General features: G+C 43.0%; 4 protein-coding genes across 5 annotated transcripts; all 4 read left to right on the forward strand.

The window, feature by feature from the left end:
* The first annotated feature begins 88 nt into the window (after positions 1-88).
* LOC125980062 (ceramide transfer protein) lies at positions 89-8,863 on the forward strand. Of its 2 annotated transcripts, XM_049739056.1 has the most exons (16): positions 89-232; positions 1,140-1,274; positions 2,971-3,087; positions 4,494-4,601; positions 4,688-4,826; positions 5,271-5,351; positions 5,430-5,587; positions 5,819-5,911; positions 5,991-6,074; positions 6,262-6,354; positions 6,439-6,534; positions 6,620-6,752; positions 6,830-6,900; positions 7,046-7,174; positions 7,252-7,381; positions 7,604-8,863. In XM_049739056.1, exons 1-16 carry the CDS (start codon positions 122-124, stop codon positions 7,729-7,731), a joined length of 1,806 nt encoding a protein of 601 aa, XP_049595013.1. In that variant the 5' UTR covers positions 89-121; the 3' UTR covers positions 7,732-8,863. The 2 variants fall into 2 exon arrangements, with proteins under 2 accessions (XP_049595013.1, XP_049595012.1); XM_049739055.1 differs by having other exon boundaries at positions 6,262-6,534.
* A 415-nt stretch (positions 8,864-9,278) lies between these two features.
* Positions 9,279-10,232, forward strand: LOC125980147 (histone H2A-like). Its single transcript, XM_049739242.2, has one exon. It carries the CDS (start codon positions 9,297-9,299, stop codon positions 9,678-9,680), a length of 384 nt encoding a protein of 127 aa, XP_049595199.1. The 5' UTR covers positions 9,279-9,296; the 3' UTR covers positions 9,681-10,232.
* A 95-nt stretch (positions 10,233-10,327) lies between these two features.
* LOC125980151 (histone H4) lies at positions 10,328-10,806 on the forward strand. The gene has a single exon (XM_049739248.1). The coding sequence runs from the start codon at positions 10,369-10,371 to the stop codon at positions 10,678-10,680; it is 312 nt and encodes a 103-aa protein (XP_049595205.1). The 5' UTR covers positions 10,328-10,368; the 3' UTR covers positions 10,681-10,806.
* A 679-nt stretch (positions 10,807-11,485) lies between these two features.
* Positions 11,486-12,042, forward strand: LOC125980148 (histone H2B 1/2-like). The gene has a single exon (XM_049739243.2). The coding sequence runs from the start codon at positions 11,516-11,518 to the stop codon at positions 11,888-11,890; it is 375 nt and encodes a 124-aa protein (XP_049595200.1). The 5' UTR covers positions 11,486-11,515; the 3' UTR covers positions 11,891-12,042.
* The last annotated feature ends 50 nt before the right edge of the window (positions 12,043-12,092 follow it).

A 12,092-nucleotide genomic window follows, 5' to 3' on the forward strand; every position in this document is an offset into this window, starting at 1 on the left:
CTCAAAGACGGCATTTTGTTCTTTCCCCCCCGATATGATTCGGTGAGCTGTTGCCCCTATTTTACGTCCGGAATTATTATTAATAGCCCACCTTAGCACGTTAATTAACAACACCAACGACATGTCGGACAACCAGAGTTGGAACTCTTCTGGTTCCGAAGAGGATTCGGAGCCCAGAGAGGAGACGGGGAACTTGGTGGGCGTCGGCGTGTTCGGCGGGGTACTCAGCAAGGTGAGTCTCCTTGGTCTTATTAATCACGTGACGTCATTTCCGCAGGGTTTGTAACTTTATTTATATTTTCATGTTGTTCACAATATACATGTTCAATAAAGATTGTGTGTAGTTGTATTTTTAGGAGCACACAGCAAGAAACTTTATTACTTTGGGGATAATTTAGGAAATTCAACCCGACCGCAATAGACCACCGTGAGGTTGAGATTATTATTATTTTTTAAATAACTTTATCTCCATAAGACACCTTACATCAAATAGGCACATCCACCTTTATTTGAGAATATATGAAGAAACGGGGTAGCCTTTGAGTCTTCCCATTTCACATAGTTGACAAGTTTGTCTCATGGCATGTTTACAACCGGACCTGAGTAATAAAAATTGAAAAAATATGAAAAAAAGTGTCACTTAAAGTGCACTATTTTCATCATATATATCAGGATCCAACAATAATGAACTGACACCAAATAGAACCTGCCATTGCCACACAAAAATAACAAGTGGACAAAGGAATAGAGACGCGCACATTTTGGCCGAACAAATGGCTTTTATAGGTGAGCAAATGTAAATTCAATGGAGGTGGTAGTCTGAAAACAGATTATGCGCTGACCTGCTAACCAAGCACATTGCAAGATTACACGCACACCCACATGGGGAGAAGCTCACCTGCTCCATGGCGGCACAGGTAAAGTCCACCGTGCGTCACAGAGGCCTTGCCGGGGGAGATTAAGAAGGCTGCAGCTGGCAGACACGTGCCTTTACATCTGGTAAACATACAGGACAAATATATTGAGCAACTTCCATCCAAAAAGAGTTAACCACTGTAATGTATTAAAATTGTATCTCAAGTCACATTTAAAATCTCCATGTTTGATGCATTTCTAATGGGTTCTCTTACTCCCCGCAGTGGACAAACTACATCCACGGATGGCAGGACCGCTGGGTAGTGCTGAAGAACAACACGCTCAGCTACTACAAGTCGCAAGATGAGACAGAGTATGGTTGCCGTGGCTCGTTATGCCTCAGCAAGGCAGTTATCACGGTGAGGGCCCCCGACCACACATCCCCGCCACACGCAATCCGTTTACCACACACATAGCGCAAGCCCCTGACTCTTGCATTTCAATTTGCACAAGTTCCAGACACTGTTGGCTGGTTTCACCGATTAAAATTCCTCAGTTAAGCTTGCTTAAGTCAAAGACAAAACTTCAAATCGTTTTTGTTTTGTTTTCCCCACTCACATAGTTAGCAAATTTGCCACATGATATGTTTACCACACACACTTTAAGTCTCATTAAATATTTTCAAGAATAAATCCTTAAATCTGCTTTACAGAGGTCGTAAAAATACCAAAGACCCAATAAAAACTCAAAGACGAACGCCCAATTCAGCGATGCACATCATGCTCTTAGAAAAACGTTTTGCATTTCATTTTCCAAAATAAAGACTTTAGAGGAGCGATATTTTGTATTGCTTGTTTGTCAACACTCTTTAATCAAATATCGTAGCGCACGTTAGGCAAATCATACGCTACATTTCATCCAATTGTCAGTTAATTAATTAGTAGTCTTTGGGAAACTCGGTAAATTTCATATCATCCTTATCCAGGGCCTAAAATGTCTTCCATGATTTCCTTATGAGCACAAATATCCCATGTGTCAAAAAAAAATGTGAATCAGATGTTGAGCATCCACCAAATGGTTCTCATTTCCTGAATCCCCATCGGACAATCGGGCTGAGAAACTTTACCCCGTTGTTCCACAGGTACACGTGGTCCAAATATGTGTCCTGTGGTCCGCTCGAGGCCAACATGCTGTCTTTATCACCAGACGTCCTGACTAGAGAATGCGTCTTTTGTGCAGCAAGTCGAACCCTCCAGTCACTCACTATTTGAGTTTTGAGTTTTCAACGCACTCGGCGGCATTGCCCTGTATAAACAAAGAAATACCGCATTTAATTAGTCGCTGTTCCCAGGCACTAAACAACCATTTTGTTGCCATTAAGTGTATTTACTCAGCTTTGGCCCTCCCTGCCCAATGTAAATATTAACTTACATGTTGTACACTCGCGCTTTTGAGAGTCCTCATTCTAACTCAAATACGCCCAAGTGGAGATAACAGCACTTCTACCTCTGTGTTGTTATCTGATGTTTCTAAACCAAGCGTACTATCAAGTGAGAGATAGTCAGGGAGTTGCTTACCAAAGGGGGTCGACACAGAATGCGTGAAAGAAGGCATCGCTACAGGCAGGAAATGGAACTTCCTTTTAGACAAGCTCAATTGTCATGCAGGAGGATAAATGATCACATCTTCTGTTATTACGTCGCTTCTTCCTTTTTGCTGAAGCAAATGTTGAGTCACGCGTCCGCTTTTTAGGACTGTAAGATTCACTTCCCAAGTTTCAAGACAGTTATTGTTTCTAAATGACAGATTGTAATGTTCCACTAAAGACTCTTAGCTCAAAGTTAATGGGAACATTTAAAGGGATCAATAAATTGTTAGCATAATACCGTCATTCACACGCAAAGGATTAATAATAGATTTACTAAATTAAACATTTACACATTGCATTATGCATGATGTGTTGCGTAGAGATCTCCAGCGAACAATCATAGAGCAATCTGCCCTATGTGTGTTTTATTCAGCTCTTTCTTTCCTTTCTGCTCATGTGTTCTTTAGCAGCTGATGACTATCACAAGCCAGGCAAACATCACAAGCTTTTCTTTTTTGTTTGCGCAGCCCCACGAGTTTGACGAGTGCAGGCTGGACATCAGCGTCAACGACAGCGTGTGGTACCTGAGGGCCCAGGACCCCGAGCGCAGGCGCTTCTGGATCGACTCCATCGAGCAGCACAGGGTCAGCCGCGTGCACTTCCCGTTATTGTGTCCCTGTGAATTGAAAAGAAAGTTGGCACACCACAGGGGAAAGTAAAATGAACATAATTGGTCAGGTATACAGATTTAGGCTTCTGACTTTCTCGCCTGATGTGCGCGCACTCAGTCGACAATGAGGCGCTCTAAAAATAATTCTAAATTTACTTTACAGGGACCTTTTATAGTGTTCCTCATTGAATGTCACAACAAAATTTCACTTCTCATACAGTTGCCAAAGTGTGCTGAGTATTTCTCGTGGACTTGCCAAAAGAACTCGGGATGAAACGCAGTACAAGTATTTATGTGTACAGTATTTACAGTGGGTGTGATTTAACCCATTGGGAAATAGTAGAGATTTGATTAATCAAGTTTTTAGTTTTTTGTACTTGTATAATTAATTTTAACTTAGTGTCGTTTGAGTTTGTTGTACTGAGCAGGCATGACAGTGACTCAGATGTGAAAAGTGGTTTTAAATCTGCTGTTTTGGCTTCTATGCTTCACAACATGTTTTTTTTTAGCCTAAAATATTTGACAAGTGGTTTCAAAATAGTTCAGCCTCCGTTCATGTTGAGTGTTTCCCTAGTGACATCGCCAACTACTGGCTTGCCATGCGTGTTGGTGATGTTCGAAGGCGGAGCTTGGACAAAACGAGGAGAATGCCTTCACGTCTTGAGTTTAAATTTGGGAAATCCCCCCCCCACACCCTGTGAACCCTCATAGCTCCCCACCCCCATCTCCTGACCAGCCCCAGGAAGCGTCACGGGGCCATGACTCACCCTCGTGCACTCCCCCCCTAAACACACATTTTAGTTGTCATTCCACCCAGAGTGAGTCACCATCCCCCAAAGTACTCTCCAGAATCCAGACCACCATCAAGTCTCCCTGGAAACACAACACCAGCTCCTGTTGGGATTCGGCCTGATACAGTATATTAGCACCACCGTGCTATACGAAGATAAAGTAACACAACAATCAGTTCTGCTGGACAGGCTGCTTCCCCTCATTTGATTACGTTCCCCTTATCACACAAAACAGTTTGGTGGCGCATGGAGCAGGCTTCGCGCACGCGCACTCATCACGTCTGAGCTGATTAACGTGTGCCCTTGGCTCCAAAGACTGAAATCCACTAGCAGTTACTCCTGGTCATTGACCTACAGTTACCTTTGGCATATGGGCGAGTGGGAGGGGCGAGCTATTTGTGTCTGTGCTGCTCCCTGGTGGTGCAGCACGGAAGTGTCTCTAACTAGAGGGATAGATGCATTGCCATGGTTACAAGATAATAATTTGTGGTAAACAAACTGGGATTAGATTAGAAAGGGAATTTTCCACTGCTGTGGGCCACACATTTTTTTTCCTCCTCTTTTATTTGTCATTTCTTCTCTTCACCAGGCCGATCCGGGCTACGGTTCCGAGTCCAGCCTGCGGCGACATGGCTCCATGCTGTCGCTCACTTCGGCCACCAGCATCTACTCGGCCACCTCTACCTCATCCTTCAAGGTGACGATTGAACTTCTCCTGCCTTCTCCTTATTGTTATTCACTGTGTTGAATGTGTTCATTCCAACATGGCTGCCTTGTTTGTAGAAGGGCCACAGCTTGACGGAGAAACTGGCGGAGATGGAGACCTTCCGAGACATCCTGTGTCGGCAGGTGGACACACTGCAGCGATACTTTGATGGCTGTGCCGACGGCGTGTCCAAGGACGAACTACAGAGGGACAAGAGTAAGGCGACATCCTCGAAAGTTATCAGTCTATTAAAACGTTCTTATGGGTCTTCTCGCCGGCTGTTTCCCTCTTTCTGTACACGGTAATGTTAAAAGGTTCTATCAAATAGGAAAGTAGCACAACAGTCGGTGCCAATGAAGTATGTCGGTGTGATATACAATAATGACTTTTGTATGTAGTAACATGAATAGTGGACTATATACTGTAATGTTTGGATTCCATAGTTCTTTTGGGAATTATTGTGGTAATGTGTGTGTGTGTGTGAACATTCCCGCATAGCTGCCTGCAGTCGTTAACGCCTTCCGTTCCCATCACCGCTCCCCCTCGCCCTCGCTCCGTTCTCCAGATGAAACTGCACCATTGTCATCGTCACATCAGCGTCAGACCATTTGCGTGTGTCAGTCAGTGTGCCTGCGCGATGACAGCCTTTTTTTCTTTCAGTCATGGAGGACGATGAGGACGATTTTCCCAGCACTCGCACCGACGGAGAGTTTCTTCACAACAACAGCGCCAAAGACAAACGTACGTCAGGCAAATAAGTTTTCAATTTTATGCCTGTCCGCACGCTAAGCTGACGTTTGGCTTGTTGCCGACGTGCAGCGTACCAGTGCCCCAATCCCAAGGGAGTGAACGGCATCGACTTTAAAGGCGAGGCCATCACGTTCAAAGCCACCACCGCCGGAATCCTGGCCACCCTTTCGCACTGCATCGACCTGATGGTCAAGAGAGAGGATAGCTGGCAGAAGAGGCTGGACAAGGTGGGCTCATTTATCCTCACAATGAATCGCAAACAATTGTTTGGAGTCGGCGTTGCCGTCAAGGACGTCGATAAGCGATATTTGGAGCTAATATTCATTTGCAGTAAAAAGAAAAATACTAGCAATTATTTAAAGTATCAACGGCAACAGTTGCGCAGTAGAGACGTGGTTTTAATTGCTTTTAAATTATGTATAGTTATTAAATGACTTTTAAAATTCCCTTGGCTGAAGGAGATGGAAAAAAGACGAAGAATCGAGGACAGCTACAAGTCGGCCCTCAACGAGCTGAAGAAGAAGTCCCACTTTGGTGGCCCTGATTATGAGGTAATCAAGTCATCCATTTTTATTGTTTTGTTTTTGAATCATGAGCACAAGTGTTGACGCGTCTTCCCATCACCACCAGGAGGGTCCGAACAGCCTCATTAACGAGGAGGAGTTCTTCGACGCAGTTGAAGCCGCTCTTGACCGACAGGACAAAATCGAACAGGTAAGCGGATAAATATGTTCGAGCTAGTTCTGTTTTGTCACGCAAAAATCTTGATAATTTTGTAGGCAACATTATTTTTATTGAAGAAATAAGTATTATAAATGCAATAAAAACATGCCTAAAGTGTATTTAAATGCAGTATGTCTATATTGTGTATTTACTTTAAGTCAATTTTTGTTTGTTCCAGTGTCAGACGGAGAAGACCAGAATGCAGAGATCTAGTCCACTTCCACCACCAGACATCTTCTCCACCTCGGGCTCGCACAGATTATCTGAGCAGGTTCTCACTCTTTGTTTTTGTCCCTCGTGCACGTCTCAACGCTGTGATTGCAAAAAAAATAAACTTTTGCTTCATTTCTGGCAGGTGGAGGAGATGGTGCAGAGTCACATGAACTACTCGCTTCAGGACGTCGGCGGCGATGCAAACTGGCAGCTGGTAGTGGAGGAAGGAGAGATGAAAGTGTGTCTTTTTTTATTCCTATTGGTAGTGTGACCTTTTGTTTGGCTGTTGATCCTGACTCAAGGTTTTTCCCTGATGCATGTAGGTGTACAGGAGGGAAGTGGAGGAGAATGGCATTGTGCTGGACCCGCTGAAGGCCACGCACTCTGTAAAGGGCGTAACGGGACATGAGGTGTGCCACTACTTTTGGGACACAGCCTACCGCAACGACTGGGAAAGTACGTGTATTGTCACGGCGGGCCTCCAAGTGCGATTAGGTTTTTCCTCATTATGTCACTCTCCGCCTCCCCTGCAGCCACCATCGAGAACTTCAACATTGTGGAAACGCTGTCTGAAAACGCCGTCATCGTCTACCAGACGCACAAGGTACCACTGCGTCTCAATTCATCTGTATTGGCCCAATGAATTTGTAATGGTAGTTTGGGCTCAGAGTAAAAGTAAAATTTAATTCAACGAAAAAAGTCCAAAATATTCTCTACAATAAAATTAACCACTTAATGTGTTTCCTCAGAGGGTTTGGCCTGCTTCCCAGCGTGACGTTCTGTACCTGTCGGCCATGCGCAAGATAGTGGCAAGCAACGAGAACGACCCCGATACGTGGCTGGTGTGCAACTTTTCCGTGGACCACCACGACGCGCAGGTGAGCGGCGAGCCGCCGAAGGGACGCGACTTTCACTTTTCTCCCACGCATTAACCCAAACTGCTTTTTATTTTTAGGCAAGCAGCCGCTGCGTACGAGCCAAGATCAACATCGCCATGATCTGCCAGACCCTGGTCAGTCCACCAGAGGGCGACAAGGAGATCAGCAGAGACAATGTGCTTTGTAAAATCACATATGTAGCTAATGGTGGGTCTCAAACACAACTACACACTGTATGCTGCTATATACTATGCTAGGATGTGTTTATCCATTATTTTAATTACCATTTATGGATGTGGTGTGCTAAACAAGACATTCCTTTTTAGAAGAAAGTGTAAAACATTTTTCTTGCAAACTGCTGGAATACAGAAAAAAAAAGTACAACTTTGCAGCCATTTTGTAAAATGCAAGCGTTTGTGTTGTGTGCAGTGAATCCCGGAGGCTGGGCGCCAGCCACGGTGCTGCGGGCAGTGGCCAAGAGAGAGTACCCTAAGTTCTTGAAGCGCTTCACCTCCTACGTGCAGGAGAAGACCGCTGGCAAGCCCATCTTGTTCTGATCCTCTTGCAATGTCACATCAAATCTTTATTGTAGCAAGCCGTGTTCACACTGAAGAGGATTAAAAAAACAAGCACACATACAATCACACAGCTTTGAACCTGAAAAAAATAGTTGGTCAAATGTAAACGTAAAACTTTTTCCTAATTTATTTTTTTTCCTTGGAAAAAAATATATTTTTCTGTAAGAAATAGGCTTAAGGCTCTTGTTAAGAGAAGTTTGGTTTTGTTTCAAGGTTTTAATTGTTTTTTTTCTCTCTGAGAACATTTTCCTTGAAAAAAATCCAATATTTTCAGACTCTTTATATCTAAAGATATGTTGTTTTTTTTTGAAGAAATACTATTTTCTTGAAAATGTGTATTATTTTCAAGGATTTTTTTTCTCTAACACCTGCTTTTTTTTTCCTCAAAATACTTCACCCCAAAAATCTGATCTTGACTGCCATAACTATTTTTATTTGTAACTTTTGGCTCGTACCAAATCAAATTCAATTTATTTTATTTGTTTTTAACTTTTCAGTGTGAAACTAATATTGCTTACCAAGCAAGATTCCTTCCCAGCCGCCAATGTGCTCCAGCAACATTTCAGATTGTCTGGTTACTCAATGCAAAGTGCATTGAAACGACGTGTACGTATGTTCTATAACAAAGTTGTAAAGAGCTCCAAGAGACATATCTTTGCTATCAGACTGTTTTAGACTTGCAGCTTTTTTTTTGCAGTGATTTATTTGATTGTATAAAGAGAACCGAGAGGACCGCCGTGATAAACGGTGGACCCCTATGACGTAAAACACTAATCCTGCTAATGAGCGCATCTGATTTGAAGCGCAGAGGGCGGGATCAGCTCAACTAAAATTGTAAGCGTGTCGCAAATGCTTTTTGTTGCATCGTGACCGCGTAGCGCCCCAAATGCCTTAGTGGGTTTCTTAGAAGGGAGGTGGCAACAATTTGACACCTATGATGTCATTAGACAAGTGCCCATATATTGAGAAACAAACATTTTTACAATCTATATTGTTATAATGTTTAATTGTGATGTGACATCTAGACTTTGGCTTCCCCTTTACTAATTGGATTTGCTTGTGCGTTTTTATCTGATTGTTATGCTGCCAATTAAAATGACATGTTTTGAAACTTTTTCTTGTTTTTTTTTTAAAACAAAAAAACCTCATCCCACACACACACACCCAACCTCTTGAAAAATTCGCTTTTTTAATAGCTCAACTTTTCACTAAAAGCACAAATATTTTTGGAAATAAAATTTAAATCTAAGCAGAAAACACAACTTGTTGCAAATTCATTGCATGAGTGTCTCCCATTGTCAATGGCAAAAAAAAAACAACTTTAACCCCGATTACGAAACGAATATTGTACTTGTCTATACAAGTTTCAATCAAACCAGGAAGCTGAAGCAAATGGGCGAGGCCTCACTTGTAACTCACTGCTGATTCGTCAACCGTTTCTACGCACCATCTGGCCAATCACTGAGCAGGACGACTATCTATAAAAGCAGTGCGTCTTGGACGTGAAGTTACAATCAAACAAACAGCAAACTTTTAATCTAATCATGTCTGGGCGTGGCAAATCAGGTAAGACCAGAGCAAAGGCGAAGAGCCGCTCTTCCCGTGCTGGTCTTCAGTTTCCAGTCGGTCGTGTCCACAGACTGCTCCGCAAGGGAAACTATGCTCAACGAGTGGGTGCCGGCGCTCCCGTCTACCTGGCGGCCGTGCTCGAGTACCTGACCGCCGAGATCCTGGAGTTGGCCGGAAACGCCGCTCGCGACAACAAGAAGACCAGAATCATCCCACGTCACTTGCAGTTGGCCGTCCGCAATGACGAAGAGCTCAACAAACTTTTGGGCGGAGTCACCATCGCTCAGGGCGGTGTGTTGCCCAACATTCAGGCTGTCTTGCTGCCCAAGAAGAGCGAGAAGGCAACCAAGCCCAAGTAAAACTTCTGCCATTTGACAGACTCCACAAAGGCTCTTTTAAGAGCCACACACCCTTATCAGAAAGAGCACATCATTCCTGAATTCTTGTTAAGCACAGATGATTTATTCTCTGACATTAGCGTTAAGATTTTTACTACAATAAATTAATCAAGCCACTTCAACATTAAGAAATCAATATTAATGACAATATGTATCAATAAACATATTGGTGCAATTCAGCACTTGTTACTTAGAAAAAAAATTCAGTCTCTAGAAAAGAAACATGGGAAAAATAGACATGGAAAAAAATATAGGAGACTAGATGTTAAATTCGAAAATAATTTTATAAATAATAGTCCTTATTGAGTCGTGGTATTATTGTAAACTGTATAGTAATTTTGAATGTGCCTAAATTGGAAAAAAGTACCAAACTTTATATTAGAGCGTATTAAGACAAAGACAGTGAGATATAATCACCAAATACAATTCAGGGATACTTAATACTATGTTAATTTCGTTACTAATTTAAAATAAACCATTTTATGTATGTAATACATTTCATTTGAAAGACAATTCTTTGGCGTTTCGAGTTGTGTTGAGTGACGCTGCTCCCGCCCACGATTGCATCAGCCGTTCTCTTTCACGTCCGCAGTCTTGCCATAAGACTCAGGGTAGCTATCAGTCGAGTGAATCATCAGCTGTAGCGAACATGTCTGGCAGAGGCAAAGGCGGTAAGGGACTCGGAAAAGGAGGCGCCAAGCGTCACCGTAAGGTTCTCCGTGATAACATCCAGGGCATCACCAAGCCCGCCATCCGTCGCCTGGCTCGCCGTGGCGGTGTCAAGCGTATCTCCGGTCTCATCTACGAGGAGACTCGTGGTGTTCTCAAAGTGTTCCTTGAGAATGTCATCCGTGATGCCGTCACCTACACCGAGCACGCCAAGAGGAAGACCGTCACCGCCATGGATGTCGTGTATGCTCTGAAGAGGCAGGGACGCACGCTCTACGGTTTCGGCGGTTAAACTCAACGAAACTAACAACAACACAACGGTCCTTTTAAGGACCACTCAAATTTTTCTGAGAGCTTTTATTCCATTTATGCAACAAGTACTATAAATTATGACTATTAAATATTTGTGTCAATGTGAGTAATGAAAGCGTTACAATCAACAACTGGATCTATATATAGTGTGTGTGTGAATATATATAGGTGCAATAAAATCTTATATATATATATAAAAAATATGAGCTGTACCGCACTTTTGTGTGAACATAAGCAAAAGTAAGCAAAGCAAAAAACATGATGGTGAGAAGCTTGACTCGGTGACACATTTCCAAGGTTTTTCTTAATGCTGATTTAATTACAAGACATAAATTTAGATGCACATAATCACATTTCTTTTACTGACTTTAAAATTAAGCCAGATATTCGCCAGACATTAAGTTTCGGTTCCTTAAAATGATTGTGAACTGTCATGAAACGAATACTTATTGTGTAAACGTTGCATACAGCTACCAATAAAACAAAGGATTGTACAGTATATCAATACAAGTCTAAACAAAGTACGGTAGTGTGTTTTGGGGGGGATGATACTAGTGTATTTTACCGAAAAATGTTAAAATTACTGAGTAAAATGTGTCTGTGGAAGCCAGTAGCCACGCCTATTTTTGTTCCGCGCCTTTTTTTGTTCCGCGCCTTTTTTTGGGAAACGCCTCCAAATGAGATGACGCCTTTCAAAAGACAGTTCCAGCCAATCAACAAGTGGCGTTGGCACATTTATATTTGCATGAGGTGGACATAAATACTCTTCCTCTCCAGATGCCTCTTCACTCAATCTGTCACTTGCTGACTCAACCATGCCTGACATCGCGAAACCTGCTGCCAAGAAAGGCTCCAAGAAAGCCGTGACCAAAGCCACTCCCAAGGGCGGAAAGAAGAAGCGAAAGGCAAGGAAGCAGAGCTATGCCATCTACGTGTACAAGGTGCTCAAACAAGTGCACCCGGACACTGGTATCTCCTCCAAGGCGATGAGCATCATGAACTCGTTCGTCAACGATATCTTCGAGCGAATTGCTTCCGAAGCATCTCGTCTGGCACTCTACAACAAGCGTTCGACCATCACATCCAGGGAGATCCAGACCGCTGTGCGTCTCTTGCTTCCTGGTGAGCTGGCCAAGCACGCTGTGTCTGAGGGCACCAAGGCAGTCACCAAGTATACCAGCTCCAAGTAAATTTCTACTTGCAAACAAACGGCTCTTTTAAGAGCCACCCACATCAATCTAAGAGTAAATTCTGTTATCATATACTGTAATTTAAAACTCATTGTTTATACAGGGAGAGAACTTTGAGACCTTGAGGTGCAATAAAATCTTGAATGAACTCATTACGAGGTCTGGCCGGTTAAGAACGTGTCTTGACCAGAGTTCCTATTTC

This window comes from Syngnathus scovelli, chromosome 13 (assembly GCF_024217435.2).
Source record: "Syngnathus scovelli strain Florida chromosome 13, RoL_Ssco_1.2, whole genome shotgun sequence".
Taxonomy (NCBI): domain Eukaryota; kingdom Metazoa; phylum Chordata; class Actinopteri; order Syngnathiformes; family Syngnathidae; genus Syngnathus; species Syngnathus scovelli.